Source organism: Mercenaria mercenaria, chromosome 13, assembly GCF_021730395.1.
Source record: "Mercenaria mercenaria strain notata chromosome 13, MADL_Memer_1, whole genome shotgun sequence".
In the NCBI taxonomy this organism is placed as follows: domain Eukaryota; kingdom Metazoa; phylum Mollusca; class Bivalvia; order Venerida; family Veneridae; genus Mercenaria; species Mercenaria mercenaria.
Window position 1 is genome coordinate 72955480 of NC_069373.1, and position 18567 is coordinate 72974046.

General features: G+C 35.9%; 1 protein-coding gene across 4 annotated transcripts in view; it reads left to right on the forward strand.

The window, feature by feature from the left end:
- Nucleotides 1-14534, forward strand: part of LOC123530597 (plexin-A1-like) — a 112696-nt gene extending 98162 nt beyond the window's left edge. For all 4 annotated transcript variants that reach the window (XM_045311378.2, XM_045311375.2, XM_045311376.2 and 1 more), the window contains 9 exons: nt 151-306; nt 605-890; nt 1651-1770; nt 2172-2255; nt 2737-2921; nt 3606-3715; nt 4665-4836; nt 5379-5515; nt 7083-14534. In XM_045311378.2, coding sequence (XP_045167313.2) covers nt 151-306; nt 605-890; nt 1651-1770; nt 2172-2255; nt 2737-2921; nt 3606-3715; nt 4665-4836; nt 5379-5515; nt 7083-7251 — 1419 coding nt within the window. In that variant the 3' untranslated portion in view covers nt 7252-14534. The remainder of the gene's footprint in view (nt 1-150; nt 307-604; nt 891-1650; nt 1771-2171; nt 2256-2736; nt 2922-3605; nt 3716-4664; nt 4837-5378; nt 5516-7082) is intronic.
- Nucleotides 14535-18567: the final 4033 nt, after the last annotated feature.

Sequence of the window (18567 nt, forward strand, 5' to 3'; positions counted from 1 at the left end):
AAACTCCTCAAAACTCCACTTTTTACTTGGTCCATGAAGCTGTTTGTTTTTAGTTTGGTTCCACTGTATCAAAAAAAACTTTTTGTCACGAATTTGAAGCATTTTACTTCTTGTTATGCATCTGTGTCAGTATGCTTTTGTTTTCCGCAGGGTAATTTCAGACGCGTCAATCCCATTATGCAAGACGTGAGTGTAACTGTCGGTGGAAGTTTCTGTGTGAAGCCGACAGCCACTGATGACGCTTTATCTTGTAATGCACCGGAACAACCTCGCGAGGTTGATAGCAAAGGAAATGCTCTTGTCATGGTAATTATAGAAACATTAGTAAAAAGCCTGTTAAGAAATAGTGTACCTTTGAAACAACATTTCTATTTTAGTATACAGTAGGGGTATTATTTTATTATATTGGTAATTTTCATTTTTGTCAGTTTATGAATAATTCAGAGTACTGTTATTTTTCTTAGCTATGGGAGACAATTCAAATATTAGGATAAAACAATTTGTAAATATGTCGAAAAACTACTGACTGATGGGAAAACAATATTCCATTTTATACTTTAACTTTATTAACAGTGATGCACCTTAAGTTTTACTTGTAATATAGTTACAAATTGGCAACATGGAGAAAGAAGTTGGCTATGTCAAAATCTATGATACTGACGAAAAAGAAAAACCGATTGCAATAGGAATCATCCTTGGTGTCGTGTTGCCGATACTTGCAATTATAACACTACTTGCCATCTGCGTGATTCGTCGACATCGTAAACACAAGCCGAGTGAGGACTATATTCCAGATGTTTGGAAAGAGGAAAAGAAGGAGGAAGAAGAAGTGGAATTAAATCATGTCTCAGTTAAAGCAGATATGAATGGATCTATACCTGATGATAAAGGTAAGTTAAAGCAGATATGAACGGATCTATACCTGATGATAAAGGTAAGAATGCTTGAAATATCTTTAGTTTACTCGGAGATAATTTGATGATTCAAACTATGAATGGGACATATGAAGATATGAACATGAATTGTAACTGTACCTGACAACTAAGTTATGATTTTCTGTACACTTCTGCACAGTTACATTAATTTTGCCCTATAACAGTTTTCACAGCCTTTGCATTATTATACTGGCATGCACATTATTTAACCTGCAGTACAGGTTTTTCTTTATTGTTTAGGGGCCAATAAAGCCCTTTGATTCTTATGATTGTTGGTACAGAATGTAACTTGTATACCAACAGTGGGTAAACTATTATTAGAGGGTGATTATTTCATTATCGTCTTATAATGTATAGTGAACTACCCATTAAACTTATTATAACAGTGGCCTGGCATGCAGACTCCATTTGTAGTATTGGCCATGGACATCGGGCCTGTAAGACAGAATTTAAGTCATTTACAATGAAATATACATGTTTATGTATAGTATGATTTTGTGGTTAGTCAGTATAGAAGGAAAAAGTAGACATAATCAGAATCTGTCTGTGTCAGAATCACAGTAAATGTGTAGGCATTTTATTAGACCTGTTGAGTATTGGCTTTTATTGGAAGCAATAACTAAAGTGTCGATGTCTGCAGCAATTTGAAACAAGGATTAATTTTCTAACGGGGACTTACGAGTTCAAATACAGCACTGTTTTTTGTCTTTTTCAGACACTGCCCCATATATAGAAGAATTATTGAGTAAAGTAGAAGATGATTATGTTAAACAGTGTATTCAGCTACTGCTTATATCTCGGAGAAAGTTGGATATAGGGGATATTTTAGGAAAAGGTGAGTTCAACTTCTTAGCATTAGAGAGGTTGCAAATGTGTGCCTTCATGTAGAAAAAATATCTGTTTGCGGTATTATTACATATGTGTAAGTCTTAAAATCTCTGTTTTCTTTTCTTTCTTGACCTCTCTTGTCATCATATTAAAAACATGATCATAGTCTGTGAAATGAAGAAAGAAACAACCACCGTTTACTTCACAGATATCTTAAATTTGCCAGAAATATGACTTTGCAGAAAATGTTCATGCTCAAATTTGTTTTCTGCTTGATTGCTGCATATGTCGCTTGGCTGTGTGAACTATTGAGACAATTTTCTTTACTGTTCTGGTTTTTAACAAGGAACCATATTGTTTGTTATGCAATATTATTTTTAATTACAGTTTGTAACTTTTTTTAATCAGGTAATTTTGGAGTAACATACAAGGCAACATATAGTGAAACTGATGAAGAAATCCCAAAAGATGTGGCTGTCAAAACTTTACAAGGTATGGTAATAGCGATTTTATTTTTTACAGGTAAAACATATGGTATTCTGTTGAAGCTCATGATGCTGTTTCAGATCAATAATGTGAAAATATGATTATTTTTGGAGGACTATATGTTCCATGAACTTTGAGGTTGTATCAATCCTTGAAATAACATTCCAACAAACAAACAATATTGTCGTTCCTTTTATCTTCAGAGGTTGAAATCCAGAAATTCATATACCAACATGATTACTGGTATCGTTAACGAGATTTTTTCCAACAAAGTCACATAATTACATGCCCTTGAAATTAAATGATTTGACATTTTAATTTAATAAAATATAAACAGAATCTCTCTAAACGGACAGGCTCTGAAAAGATCAGTGTACACTTGGTGTTGAGAAGATTTTGAATTATAATGGTTTGAATTCTTAACTTGTAGAACAGTAACTTTTTTGTCAGTGCTGTTTTTCAGTGTTAAATTTTGAATCTTTTTCAGGGTCACAAACGGATAGTGAAAGTGTCTCGCAGTTTCTAACAAATGTCTCACAATTACGTAACTTGCAACATCCTGGCATTATGCCAATAATTGGAGCATGCATTACAGTATCTAGTGATCCAATGATAGTTATACCCTTCTCACAAAATGGCGATCTCAAATCATATGTAAGGGACTCAAATAAGGTGAGATTTTATACAGTTCCTATCTGAAATGTTATTAAGATCAGAAAGAAAAAAAGTTATGTTTATTATTATTTAACTGCAAAAATAGGGATAGGTAGGTTTCATGGTGGGCAGGCAATTTTTATGGCATATAGCATTGCTGCTGTTCGTATGTCCATACGTAATAATAATAATACTATGTCCGTCCATACGTCCCGAAATCTTGTGTGTCCAACTCCTACATTATTAGCTTGATTTGCTTCAAACTTTCGCTGATGAAACAAGCTTGATGTGTAGATGACCATTAAGGAAGGAACTTCTGCTGTGGTTATTTTTACCACAGTTATGGCCCTTTGATAGTTTTGCTATATACGATATAGACAAAAATCTTGTCTCTCCAACTCCTCAAACACTGTTGAAAGGATATACTTGAAAGTTTCACAGATGAAGGACCTTTATGTGAAGATGACCATAAATAATGGACTTCTTTCTGTGGCTATGTTTTCTAAAATTGCGGCCCATTCTTAATTTCACATAATAGGCCATAGTGAAGAAATTTGGTGAGTTCAACTCATGCACTTTTTGAAAGAACAAAAGCAAAAATTTCTAAAAGAAAGTTTGTACCATATATGTTTTTATGTTTACTTTTATGTAGTAGTTATAGCCAGTGATGCTAGTGGTAAGTTTCTTAATATTTTTTTACAGGAATTGAAGGTGTCTGACTTGCTTGATTTTGGAAACCAGATTGCCGAAGCTATGGATTACCTTAGCAGCCAGCCTGTTGTCCATGGCAACTTAGCACTTAGAAATTGCTAGTAAGTAGACACACAGTTTATACTCTATTCATTTTTAGCCAGACTATTTAAAAGATAGGTAGAGCTTTGCACTCACCCATTCGTCAGTGTCTGCATCCAGATGTGGTTAAGATTTTGTATCTAAGCTGTAATCTCAGTTGCAACGTGTGGGAATGGATTGAAACTTCACACACTTACTAGCTATGATGAACTGACTTGCAATGTACAGGTTCCATTGCTCTGTTTTGCTTTTATACAAAGTAAGTTTTTAACCAGGATTTAAAAAACAAAGCTTGTTATTATGTGTAACATATCTTTTAAATGTAGAACCTCCTGTAATGAAACTCTTGTCAGAAATGCTGTTGATATTATTGAAAGTCTATATCTATGTTTTCCTTTACTGTCTAACCCTTTACAGGAAGGTAGACATTGGATATTATGTATTATACTATACGAAAATATCATTTGAAAGTTTAAACAGATACTTCATAATAACTACGTAAATATAAAAATTTACATGTTTATATGTTAGGCTTTAAAATAGCACACATCTAATACATGTATAAGGAAGCACATTATAAATGTATACTACCCCACTAAAAATAAAAGTGTTTTATTTTAAACATATTTTATGTACATATAAGTTTATCTCCACAACATCTAAAATGTACAATATCAAAGGGTTGGGTAACAAGTTCTAGCAACAATTAATAAATGCTCTCCATTTTGAGAGTCAACAAATGAATGCTATACATGATGTCTAAATTTGAATGCCAATAAGTTTATATACTAGTATTTGGTCAAGTTAAAGATGTTAAGCCTTTAAAGATGGTATCTTAAAAATAAACTATTTTAACAAAAGATGCACACTGAGTATCTTTAATATAACTGGAAAGTAGTAAAGTCCATTTTAATAACGTAACATCTCTGATTATTGATATTCAGTGTAAGATTGATATATTCACTGCAGCTTAAGTGACCAGAAGCGTGTGTTAGTGGGAGACTATGGAATTCATAAGGAACTCTTCACAAAGGAACAGTACATAAGGGAAACAGACAAAAACAAGTCTCTAGTCAAGTGGTCTGCACCAGAGGTGTTAGAGGGTGAAGATTTTAGCACTGTTACTACAAAATCTGATGTGGTGAGTTGTCAAGAGAAAAAATTAATGGACCAAATGGTTATAAACTTTAAAGTTTATGGAAGGTCGTGGTTCTACCAAGGCACACATGCTTGTCATATAGTTCATGGAGGGACACCAAGGGCTTTAAACCCAACAAAAAATATATTTGGATGTATGCAGAAACAGTTATCATGGAACCAGTAGTTTACTTTGTGTACTGACTACTTTTAAAAGCCTCTTGAAAACACATTCCTTTTTATAACATTTTGCAACCTGACCAATTAATCTTGTTTATCTGTTTTCTTGTTTAGTTTTGTGTCTAATAGTATATGCTTTTCAGTGTCTATTGTAAAAACATCTATGAATGTGTATGTGCTTTGTATGATTGCAATGTAAATGTGATATAATAATAACAGTAATAATTATGGTGATTTCATGCAGTTTAAAAGTTAAAACTGTTTCGTATTTATTCTGTCAAACTTCCTTGTCACTGTGAAAAGTCAGTAAAAAGGGTCTAAGGATTGAGGAAATATTTAACAAGTCACAACTGCATTGTTTTTCAGTGGTCGTGTGGTGTTGTATTGTGGGAACTGTTGACAAGGGGAGTAACTCCATACCCTGATGTAGATAACTCTGACATTGCTGCTCATGTGAAGGAAGGAAACAGACTGAAAAAGCCAAAGCAGTGTCCAGAAGATGTGTAAGTCTTGATATCCACTATATATAAATGTCACATGGTGAGACAAATATGCAGTAAGTCAGGGGCTTGAACCCAGGACCTATCACAGGGCAAGTGCTCTACTGATTGACCTAACCAGCTGCCTGACACATATTCTCCCCTAACGAGACCAAATCCTTAGCATAACATACACCCCCACAAGTTGAACCTTCGTCCTCCAATTCCAGAGGTTCATAATATTGCAAGGGTCATAAGGCTGACGGGGCGAGAAAAATGTGCACCCAGTCCAGGGCTCGAACATGGACCCCTTGCTTACAGCTTACCAACTGAGCTTACCGGCTGCCTGACACATGTTCTCCCCTAATGTGACCAAGTCCATACTGTGACATAAATATATTTTCTTTTCAGTTAATAGTAGCAAATTTTTGTTGTAGTATTTGAAATAACACATTTGTGTCTATTTACTTAGTACATGTGTTTTGAGAAAGGACTTGAAAATGTCTTTGAAATAGCCGGAATTTTTAGCTCGACTATTCAAAGAATAGTCTAGCTATTCTACTCACCCTGGCGTCGGCGTCGGCGTATCACCTTGGTTAAGTTTTTGCATGCAAGTACATACAGCTATCATTTAAAGGCATATAGCTTTGAAACTTATTTATTCTTTTTCTAGGTCAATTACCAACCTCACTGGGTCAAGTTCCATAACTCTAATATGTATTTTGAGCAAATTATGCCCCCTTTTGGACTTAGAAAATTCTGGTTAAAGTTTTACATGCAAGTTACTATCTCCAAAACTAATGCAGATATTGAATTGAAACTTCACATGTGTCTTCGAGGTTATAAAACTAGTTGATAGCACCAAGTCCCATAACTCTGACCTTCATTTTGGCCAAATTATGCCCCCTTTTGGACTTAAAAAATTCTGGTTAAAGTTTTGCTTGCAAGTACATACAGCTATTACTAAAAGGCATATAGATTTTAAACTTATTTTTTCTTTTTCTAGATCAATTACCTACCTCACTGGGTCAAGTCCCATAACTCTGACATGTATTTTGGGCAGATCATGCCCCCTTTTGGACTTAGAAAATCCTGGTTAAAGTTTTGCATGCAAGTACATACAGCTATTACCAAAAGGCATATAGCTTTGAAACTTATTTATTCTTTTTCTAGGTCAATTACCAACCTCACTGGGTCAAGTTCCATAACTCTTAACATGTATTTTGAGCAAATTTTGCCCCCTTTTGGACTTAGAAAATTCTGGTTAAAGTTTTACATGCAAGTTACTATCCCCAAAACTAATGCAGATATTGAATTGAAACTTAACATGTTTCTTCGGGGTTATAAAACTAGTTGATAACATCAAGTCCCATAACTCTGATATGTATTTTGGTCAAATTATGTCCCCTTTCGACCTTAAAACTCTTTTGATATTTAACATTTTGGGTAATAATTTCCTGCTTCTGTGACAATATTTCGAATAGTCGAGCTTGGCTGTCTTACGGACAGCTCTTGTTAAATAAGGGAGCTAGAGAAATTGTGTTTCAACTGTGTATTAAACATGCAAAAATTTTGATGTTAACACTTTCAGATATGGACTTATGCTACGCTGTTGGACGTTAGAAAGTGAATCACGGCCAACATTCCGACAGATTTCAGAAGACATTCAGATTTTTACTTCGGGAGTAACTGATGATCCCAGTCTCGGGGAATCGACCCCTTTACAGGACAAAATTGTTGCCGATGGTGAAATCGTGTGAAAATGGGAAGACAGCAGTGTTCTATGGTTCTAAATGGGGATCAAATCCAAACTGACGTGTGAATCTTGAAAGTGCTAGTTGAAACTGTGCTGTAGAAGCAGAATAAATCTGTAAAAAGAAAAGACTCAAAGACAGAAACTGAGAGTTCTTCCTCCCTACTTAAATAGTGGATGTATTTTAGATTGTACTATCAAACATAAAGAACTACACAAACTGTAAAAAAAAGAGTAAGGATTGGAGGAGTTTATATTTCTGACACTAGGAAAAGCTTAAGTGTCATTCTGTATTTTGAGGTTTCTTTATTACTGACAGTAAAATGTACTTGAAGTGAAAGCCATAAAAATATACTTGTTGTGAATCTTAGTATATAGAAAGTGTTTAAAATTGATTAATAGTGATAAAGCTGCATGGAAAGTACCTGGTCTTGTAGACTACTTGAATAATAACTGTATAAAAATATACGCGACAGATCCAAGCTTTTTTAAACTAAGAAAAGCCAAATATGTTTTTGAGGATTATTTACCTGCAAAATGGTACTAGAAAAAAACTGCTTATATATTTTGTAGGTAGATACACACATTACTTTTTTTGCAAATTTGTCCTAAGATGAATTGGTTTAAAGATATTTTGTATATTGTATAAGTAAAAAGTGCTTCCCTTTCCGTCATTAAATTGATTTAAGTGTTGGTTCTAAAATGCATTTGAAGAAAGTACATAGCAGGTAAAAACAATTTACTGGGCATATTCACAGACTAAAAATACAAGTTTTGTCAAAAGTTATCATAAACATACAATCTTTACCATAAGTACAATATTTATTAAAAACCTACAAGGTTTATCAAAAGTACAAGATTTACCAAAACATACAAGATTTATTATCTGTTAAATCCTGCAGAGAAATATCACTGGAAAGTCTGAAACTTGATTATTGTTTAGTGGTGTTTGTCCATCAGAGGTTAATTGTTAAAGTAAGGCTTATTAGTAAGAACTAAGAAATATGTTGGCAGGTATCCACTCTACAGAAGTGTCAGTTTATAGAGGTTATGCAGTCGTTACTATTGTAAAAAAAAAAAACTGAACAATTTTGTTTAAAATATTTATCAGCTTATACTAAAGTTTGATCTTTGTCATGTAATGTTGGAATGGTATGTGTTGTATATATAGGTACTATTTATATGTAAGGCAATGATATATCACTTTCTAGATTGACAAGGAAAACTTCTTCAAAATTATTTTCTTCTCAGATAGTGGTAGTTTACACCCAGATGAACAAAAATGACTACATGGATAAGACTTTGATTTAGAATAAGTGTATTAGGAAGGTTAGTTTACAAATATATTATGTTCAGTCACTAACAGATCATTTTTATACGTTTTCAAATGGAAAACGGCTTATTTATTGGTGATGAAAATTTAGGTGTTGATGTATAATTGCCTGATTTGTGTTGTGAAGTTTTAAGCTTTTTCGATAAACTATAAGTGCCAAATGAAATACATTTTAGCTCTACTGTGTAAGAGACAAGTGTGAGTTGATGCCCTTTAAGGGCCTCTACTGTGTATGAGGTAGGACAGGACCATGACTTGAGGCCCTTTTAGGGTCTTTTGCTTTCAACTTTTTAACCCACCTGTTTTACAAACTGCTGAATATATGTGCCTTTCATTTCAAAAGGCCTTTGTGTATTATTTTTTTAGAATTTTTGTATTTTGATAAAAGCATCTGACTTCATTTTTTTGTACCAAATGGTTCCTTTTCACTTGGTACAGCTCATACCAAACTTGAACTTAATTTACGTTTTTATATTGCTTATTCTGGTATAGTTATACTTTGTGTTATATTCACAATATGATGTGTTGAATACAACACGGTTAACAGGGTGTTGTATCTTCCCTTAAATTGTGTTAACACATTTGTGGTAAACAGATTGTTCCTATGATATTATTTTGGTGCTATGTTTTTAGTTACGGTTTTATTGCATTTTTTCGATATTTTTGTTGAATTTTTTTATGAAAAGCTGCGTCTTTATTATACAAGTGCCATACAGGTTATGAAGGCAGCAATTTTAATCATTTCACAAGTACTTCTTTGCAGGATATGTTTCTTTTTTGCATTGCACATTGGATAATTATGTCTCCCACCACACAGTGGTGTGGGAGACATATTGATTTACTCCAGTCTGTCACAAAGCTTGTCCGCACTCTAAGTCGAACATTTCTCACCCGATCTTCACCAGACTTCAACAAAATGTGTCTGCCAATAAGTGCTCGGCCAAGTTCGATAACTAGCCAAATTGGCCTAGGCACTTCGGAATTATGGCCCTTGAATTACCAAAAACACTCAAGATTTCTTGCGCAGTTTTGCCCCCAAACCGGCGCCTTTACTACTAGTAGTATAGGCGTCCTTTTGGTGTCAGGAAAGCGCCTGCACATGTGGATTAAGTAAACAAAACGTATATAAAGACTGACTTACTATTTAGATGATTAGGCAGTTGTGGGAGACATGCGCTTTTCTCAAAAGCGTCTCTAGTTACAGTTTGACTTTAACACCTTTCATTGTGACACGGTTCATATGTGAACGGTCTTATAAAAAAGTGCCATATAATACAAATTTTCCTTGTGTTTTTACAGATATTAAAACAGAAGTTATAGAGAGGTTATGATTTCAAGCTTGTATACAGTTGAAACCTGCCTTAGCAGTCACCTTTGTTATGCAGCCACTTGCCTTAAGCAGCTTTTAAGCTAACTTTCCAATCAGACGACCATCCACCTTAAGCAACCACCTGACTTAAGCTGCCATATTGTGTTACTCCCTCAACTGGCTACTTAATAAAGGTTTGATTGTATCTCCATGTAATAGTAAACAACTACTAAAATTTGTCCAATAAATGCCAGTAACAAATGAATTGACACGTTAAAGACATCTGGCTTAGGCTCAATAAGTACAATTTAAACTTGTATGGCAAATAAATGTCAAAATTATAAAGTTCTGAATTATGACATTTTACATTGTTTTGAAGTATATATTGAATCCATACAAGTATGAAATCACAGCCTTTCTATTTTTCTGCCAAAGGAAGTATTTGTATTTGGCTTTTATAGCAAAGTGTAAAAAAAACATGTCTGACCAAAAACATTTTCATTTTTAAACTCAGCTGTTCAAAGAATACATAGAACTATTGCACACTCCTATTCATCGGCATAGGAATATTATAATTTGGTTAATTTTGTATGTAAGCTGGTATTTCAGTATCCACTGTAGTGATAGTATTGAAACTTTACACACTTTCAAGGTGATGATTTGACATGGATGCACAGATTCCATAACTCTTATTTTAATTTTTTGCCCTTCTTTGAACATAGCAATTTTTGGTTAAGTTTTTCAATATAAGCTGGTATCTCAGTAACCACTTGTGGGAATGAATGGTTTGAAACTTCATGCAGTCCATGTAATGATCTTGCAATGGGCAGGCTCCATAACTCTGTTTTGCTTTTTGCAAGGTTATTTCCCTTTTTTGATGTCGCAATTTTTATGTAATCTGTTATAACAGGGAGTATCATATGACAAGAAAGTTCTGTTATTCAAAATTGTTGCCCCTTTTGTACTTTTTTTATGTGCATGTTTTCATTTTTTGAACTTTCTTTAATGATGAAGCTTCTGAATAGTCAAGCGTTGCTGTCCTCCGACAGCTCCTGTTCAACCAAATGCCTGTAAGATTGTACTAGTTACTAGTTACCATGGCAACATGACTACATTACCTCCACCTTCCAGGTCAAGAAAATCCAAAAATGAAATAATTTTCACAGACACTCATGATTCAGAAATTGATTCTCTAAAACAAAAATAAATCAGGCATACACATATTTTGTACTATTTTTGTAATTTAGAATTTCTTCTTATTTGTTTCTTAAAGATGCATAATATAGATAGGTTTTAGCATAAAATGCATGTCATGTTGTGATACCATTAACTTTCAATCTTCTGTTTTATATTTATAACTCCTTTTGTAAACAATGTTTAAAATATTTTTACCACAATATTTGGTGCATTTTTTTTCCCGTCTGCGAAAGGAGGCGATATGGTATGTTGTTTTATTCATTGTCAGCCTGTTTGGTGGTCAGTAGATCATTTGGTTTTTGGTCAATAACTAGATAATGCTTGGACTCACAGTGGTCAAACTTCATAGGACATGATTGCCTGTGGGAAGTAAATGACACAATGTTATCAGGTCAGTAGGCCAAAGGTGAAGACCTCAGTGAACTTGAAATTGAAAATTGTTTCTGCTCAATAGCTAATGGAACCTTTGACCTACTGCTCTCAGACTTCATTAGAATTACTGCCATTGGTCAATAGACAACACTTGCATTTATGGGGGTCAGAAGGTCAAAGGGCAAGGTCATAATGGTCTTGAACTGAAAACGGGTTTTACAAACTGCATTTGTTTACATCCAGTGTAACCTCTTGAGACTACTCTTTTTGGAAGGTCAAAACTTTTTTGTGTAGTGGATGTTGTTTTGGAGAGGTCCTTTTAGTTAGAAATTTATTTTATGCGAAAGAAAATGTCCGCCTCTGTTGAGCAATGTTACAATATAACAAGAGGTCTGAACATTTTGTGGTACTGAGAAATAGTCCATTTGACTACTTTTAAATTAATAATGCTGAAAAATGGTCTGAAAACAGAGGTATTGTTGGAATAGTTGCAAACAATTTCAGCAGTCCGCAGAAATAGTTTAAATCAATCCATACCAGAAATACTTAAATCAGTATCCTCTGTCTAAGGTTATTATGTCTCCCCCAGGAGACATATTGTTTTTGCCCTGTCCGTCCGTCCGTCCGTCCGTATGTCACACTTCATTTCCGAGCAATAACTGGAGAACCGTTTGACCTAGAACCTTCAAACTTCATAGGGTTGTAGGGCTGCTGGAGTAGACGACCCCTATTGTTTTTGGGGTCACTCCCTCAAAGGTCAAGGTCACAGGGGCCCGAACATTGAAAACCATTTCCGATCAATAACTAGAGAACCACTTGACCCAGAATGTTGAAACTTCATAGGATGATTGGTCATGAAGAGTAGATGACCCCTATTGATTTTGGGGTCACTCTGTGAAAGGTCAAGGTCACAGGGGCCTGAACATGGAAAACCATTTCCGATCATAACTAGAGAACCACTTGACCCAGAATGTTGAAATTTCATAGGATGATTGGTCATGAAGAGTAGATGACCCCTATTGATTTTGGGGTCACTCTGTCAAAGGTCAAGGTCACAGGGGCCTGAACATGGAAAACCATTTCCGATCAATAACTAGAGAACCACTTGACCCAGAATGTTGAAACTTCATAGGATGATTGGTCATGCAGAGTAGATGACCCCTATCGATTTTGGGGTCACTCTGTCAAAGGTCAAGGTCACAGGGGCCTGAACATGGAAAACCATTTCCGGTCAGTAACTTGAGAACCACTTGACCGAGAATGTTGAAACTTAATAGGATGATTGGTCATGCAGAGTAGATGACCCCTATCGATTTTGGGGTCACTCCATTAAAGGTCAAGGTCACAGGGGCCTGAACATTGAAAACCATTTCCGGTCAGTAACTTGAGAACCACTTGACCCAGAATGTTGAAACTTTATAGGATGATTGGTCATGCAGAGTAGATGACTCCTAACGATTTTGGGGTCACTCTGTGAAAGGTCAAGGTCACAGGGGCCTGAACATTGAAAACCATTTCCGGTCAGTAACTTGAGAACCACTTGACCCAGAATGATGAAATTTCATAGGATGATTGGTCATACAGAGTAGATGACCCCTAATGATTTTAGGGTCACTCTGTTAAAGGTCAAGGCCACAGGGGCCTGAACATGGAAAACCATTTCCGATCAATAACTTGAGAACCTCTTGACCCAGAATGTTGAAACTTCATATGATGATTGTTCATGCAGAGTAAATGACCCCTAATGATTTTGGGGTCACTCTGTTAAAGGTCAAGGTCACAGGGGCCTGAACATTGACAACCAGTTCCGATCAATAGCTTGAGAACCTCTCGACCCAGAATGTTGAAACTTCATAGGATGATTGAACATGCAGAGTAGATGACCCCTATTGTTTTTGGGGTCACTCCGTTAAAGGTCAAGGTCACAGGGGCCTGAACATTGATAACCAGTTCCGATCAATAACTTGAGAACCACTTGACCCAGAATGTTGAAACTTCATAGGATGATTGAACATGCAGAGTAGATGACCCCTATTGATTTTGGGGTCAGTCTATTAAATGTCAAGGCCACAGTGGCCTGTTCATGTAACATCATTTTTTGGAAATAACTTGAGAACCACTTGACCTACAATGTTGAAACTTAATAGGATGATTGGACTTGCAGAGTAGATGACCCCTATTTATTTTGAGGTCACTTGATCAAAGGTCAAGGTCACAGAAGCCTGAACAGTGACTTGAGAACCACTAGGCCAGGAGTGTTGAAATTTAGCGGGATGATTGGACATGCCAAGTAGATGATCCCTATTGCAGCCAACCATCAGTGTCTCTTTGACTTTTGCTCCTAACCCCTATTGACTTCTTGCCTATAGGACTTTGCATTGGGGGAGACATGCGCTTTTTTACAAAAGCATTTTCTAGTTAAACTTGGTTTGGAGACCAGGGTCTGAGTTTTTGAACTGGTCTCTATACTTTGTATTATAACTGTGGACCCTGCTCTTACGGCTGTTTATGCAAAGATTTTGGGCGAAAAGTTTCTCATTGACTAAAAATCAGTGATACAGTAAAGCAGTTTATTTTATTAAACATACATATGTCTAAAGCAGCTACCAGTTTCAAACAAAGGTCAGTTTGTTATGAATATTCAATTTGCTATAACTTTGTCTATAACATATCTCTTAAGCTGAAATTTTGTTGAGCCATCCTTATCTGCAGATTGAAATTTTCTTTGAATTTTCCATCCAGTCTGTGCCTATTTGACAATGCCAGAGAAAAATAAAAATTTAGCTGAAAATTTTTGAAAGAGACGTGATCGTTCGTATCACCACATTTCTTCCATCCTATTTGGGAGACAGCTGATTACATGATCAAACAAACTGCAGACATACTCTTTAAATCTTCCAATACCAAAGTAGTACAATATTTCACCACTTTTATTACATGTATCCATTCAGTCTGCGTACATCTTTAACTGTCATATTATACACAAGTGTTCATTTTTACATAACTTTCATCTTTATACATTGTACAAAGTATGTTGTATTTATATGTGTACTTGAATTAAAGACTGATCGCTTTTCTATTTGATCTTTTCTTCGTTTTCAATCCAGATAGTTGTTGAACCAGATATTTGTTGAGCCAGGTATTTGTTGAACCAGGTATTTGTTGCAAGCATCAGTGATAGGAAAATTGTCCAGAATTCTATTATTGTGCAGGTATTAATACAACTGTTTGTGCATTCTTACGACTTGAGTGTAACAGAAACTGAAGAGGTTTGAATTTTATGATGAAAAATCCCAAGTGCTTAGGCACGATCTGAACCTGGGTCGCACAGGTGAAAGTCCAATGCTCTAACCACTGAGCCAAAGAGTCGATTCCCTGATGCAGTTGTCAGTTGTTTTAGCCCACCATCATCAGATGGTGGACTATTCAAATCACTGCGTCCGTGGTCCATCGTCTTCCGTCCGTCCATTAACAATTTCTTCTTATCGCATCTCCTCAGAAACTACTGGTGGGATTTTGACCAAACTTTGTCAGAATGATGAATTGGTATCCTAGTTGTGTCCCTCTGAAAATCAGACTGGTTCAACAATTTTTGAGTGAGTTATGGCCCTTTGTTTATTTTTATAATTTATATAGGGAAAACCTTTGAAAATCTAACTGTCCAAAACCACAAGGCCTAGGGCTTTGATATTTGGCAAGTAGCATCATAGTGGTCCTTTACCAAGATCTTTCAAATTATTTCCCTAGGGTCAAATATGGCCCAGCCCCAGGGGTCATAGGTTTATATAGACTTATATAGGGGAAACTTTGAAAATCTTCTTGTCCAAACCACAAAGCCTAGGGCTTTGATATTTGTAATGTAGCATCATCTAATGGTTCTCTACCAATTTTGTTCAAATTATCTCCCTAGGATCAAGTATGGCCCAGTCCCGTGGGTCACATGGTTTATATAGACTAACATAGGGAAAAACTTCAAAAATATTTTTGTCTATAAACTACAACATTCAAATTTGGACCACATGTATAGGTTCGTGTACCAAAATAAACTTTGACCTTGACATTGACCTAGTGACCTACTTTCACATTTCTGTAGCTACAGTCTTCAAATTTGGACTACGTGCATAGATTTGTTTACCGAAATAAACTGACCTTGACATTGACCTAGTGACCTACTTTCACATTTTTACAAATTTGGACCACCTGTTTAGTTTTGTGTTCCAAAATGAACTCTGACCTTGAGATTGACCTAGTGACCTACTTCCACAATTCTCGAGCTACAGGCTTTAAATTTGAACCACATGCATAGTTTTGTGTTCTGAATTGAAGTTTGACCTTGTTTTTAGCCCACCATCATCAGATGGTGGGCTATTCAAATCACTCTGCGTCCGTGGTCCGTCGTCCTTCCGTCCGTTAACAATTTCTCGTTATCACATCTCCTCAGAAACTACCAGGGGGATTTTGACCAAACTTTGTCAGAATGATGTATTGGTACCCTAGTTGTGTCCCCCTGAAAATCAGACTGGTTCAACAATTTTTGAGTGAGTTATGGCCCTTTGTTTATTTCTATAATTTACATAGATTTATATAGGGAAAAACTTTGAAAATCTTCTTGTCCAAAACCACAGAGCCTAGGGCTTTGATATTTGGTATGAAGCATCATCTAGTGGTCCTCTACCAAGATGATTCAAATTATTTCCCTGGGGTCTAATATGGCCTCGTCCCGGGGGTCACATGGTTTATATAGACTTATATAGGAAAAAACCTTTGATAAACCTCTTGTTCAAAACTCGAGGGCCTAGGGCTTTGATATTTTGTATGTGACATCATCTAATGGTCTTCTACTAAGATTGTTCAAATTATCCCCCTAGGGTCAAATATGGCCCCGCCCCGGGGGTCACATGGTTTACATAGACTTATATAGGGAAAAACTTTGAAAATCTTCTTGTCCAAACCACAAAGCCTAGGGCTTTGGCATTTGTAATGTAGCATCATCTAGTGGTTCTCTACCAAGTTGATTCAAATTATCTCCGTAGGGTCAAATACGGCCCCGCCCTGGGGGTCACATGGTTCATATAGACTTATATAGGGAAAAACTTTGAAAATCTTCTTGTCAATAACCTACAACATTCAAATTTGGGCCACATGTATGGTTTTGAGTGGCAAGATGAACCTTGACATGAGTTGACCTTGAGTTTGACCTAGTGACCTACTTTCACATTTCTGTAGCTACAGCCTTCAAATTTGGACCACATACATAGTTTTGTGCACTGAAAAAAAACTTTGACCTTGACATTGACCTAGTGACCTACTTTCACATTTTTGAAGGTACAGGCTTCAAATTTGGACCATATACATAGTTTTGTGTTCTGAAATGAAAATTGACCTTGATTTTGACCTAGTGACCTACTTTCACATTTCTCAAGCTACAGCCTTCAAATTTGGACCACGTGCATAGTTTTGTATACTGAAACAAACTTTGACCTTTACATTGACCTAGTGACCTACTTTCACATTTTTGAAGGTACAGGCTTCAAATTTGGACCACATGCATAGTTCTGTGTTCCGAAATGAAATTTGACCTTGATTTTGATCTAGTGACCTACTTTCACACTTCTTAAGCTACAGGCTTCAAATTTGGACCACATACATAGTTTTGTGTACTGAAATGAACTTTGACCTTGAAATTGATCTAGTGACCTACTTCCACATTTTTGAAGGTACAGGCTTCAAATTTGGACCACATGCACAGTTTTGTGTACCGAAATAAACTTTGTCCTTGATTTTGACCTTGAGCTAGTCTTGAAATTTGGAACATTCAAAACTGGCTCAATGGTGGGCACCAAGATCACTCTGATCTCGTTTTTAAACTTATAAGCTATGCATAAGTGACCATAACCACATTTATAATTACTTTTAATGTTGATGTTGATTACTGTGGCCAGATTTGGTCATGCTTAAGCACCTGATTTTGCGGTAACAGTTTCTTGTAGTTACACTTCATGGCACATTAGAAATGGAGAAATGTCCAAAGTAAAATATTGCATCTAAAATAAAAAATGTGTCCCCTTTGTTCCTCAATGCCACAGATCTATGTTAAAATTGGTTGAAGTCTATGGAGTGATTAAGGGAACAAGTGGTTATTGTCTTTTTGAATAATTTGCTTCTTGCCTCCAAAACCTTGTCTTTCCATAAGCTAATTTCATAATTTCCTGACATAAAAGAATTCTACAATCCAAAGCTGCTACATAGCTCAATTTTCCTAGACCAGGTCTGCATTACTTTTAAATGTGATATTTCAAAAAAAAAAAGGTTACACACTTTACTGTTCCCCTGCCAAAGGCGAAGGGATATAGACTTTGTAGGCATTGTCCTTTAGGCTGTTCCTTCGTCTGACTTTGCTTGCCTGCACATGTCCATATTATGATGTAACTTGGAAAAGGTTTATATGCACAAGGGGATTGTGACAAGGGGATTGTGAGGGACATACGTTTTTGCAAAAAAAACTCTTCGAGTTTTTCTATTAACTTAAACAGGTTTATGTATAAAAAAAAGAATCACATTATACTCAGACAAATCAGTGAACTAACAAACCATGATACAGTTCTATTGTTCATAACTTTTGTATATCTGGAAATAAAACATCATTCAAATATTGTCCCCTCCTTCACTAAAGAACTTTATTCCGTGGGGATATAAATTCACTGAATTTGCTTGTTAAGGTTGATTTTTGTTTTGTTTGTTTTGGGTTTAACGCCGTTTTTCAACAGTATTTCAGTCATGTAACGGCGGGCAGTTAACCTAACCAGTGTTCCTGGATTCTGTACCAGTACAAACCTGTTCTCCGCTAGTAACTGCCACCTTCCCCACATGAATCAGAGGTGGAGGGCTAATGATATCAGACACAATGTCGTTTATCAAATAGTCACGGAGAACATACGCCCAGCCCGAGGATCGAACTCGCGACCCCGAGATCCATAGACCGACGCTCTTACCTATTGAGCTAAGCGGGCGGGCTTTGTTAAGGTTGAAAACATCTGCAATAAACAGGGGTGTCCAAAATACATCTACAGTAAACAGGGGTGTCCAAAATACATCTACAGTAAACAGGGGTG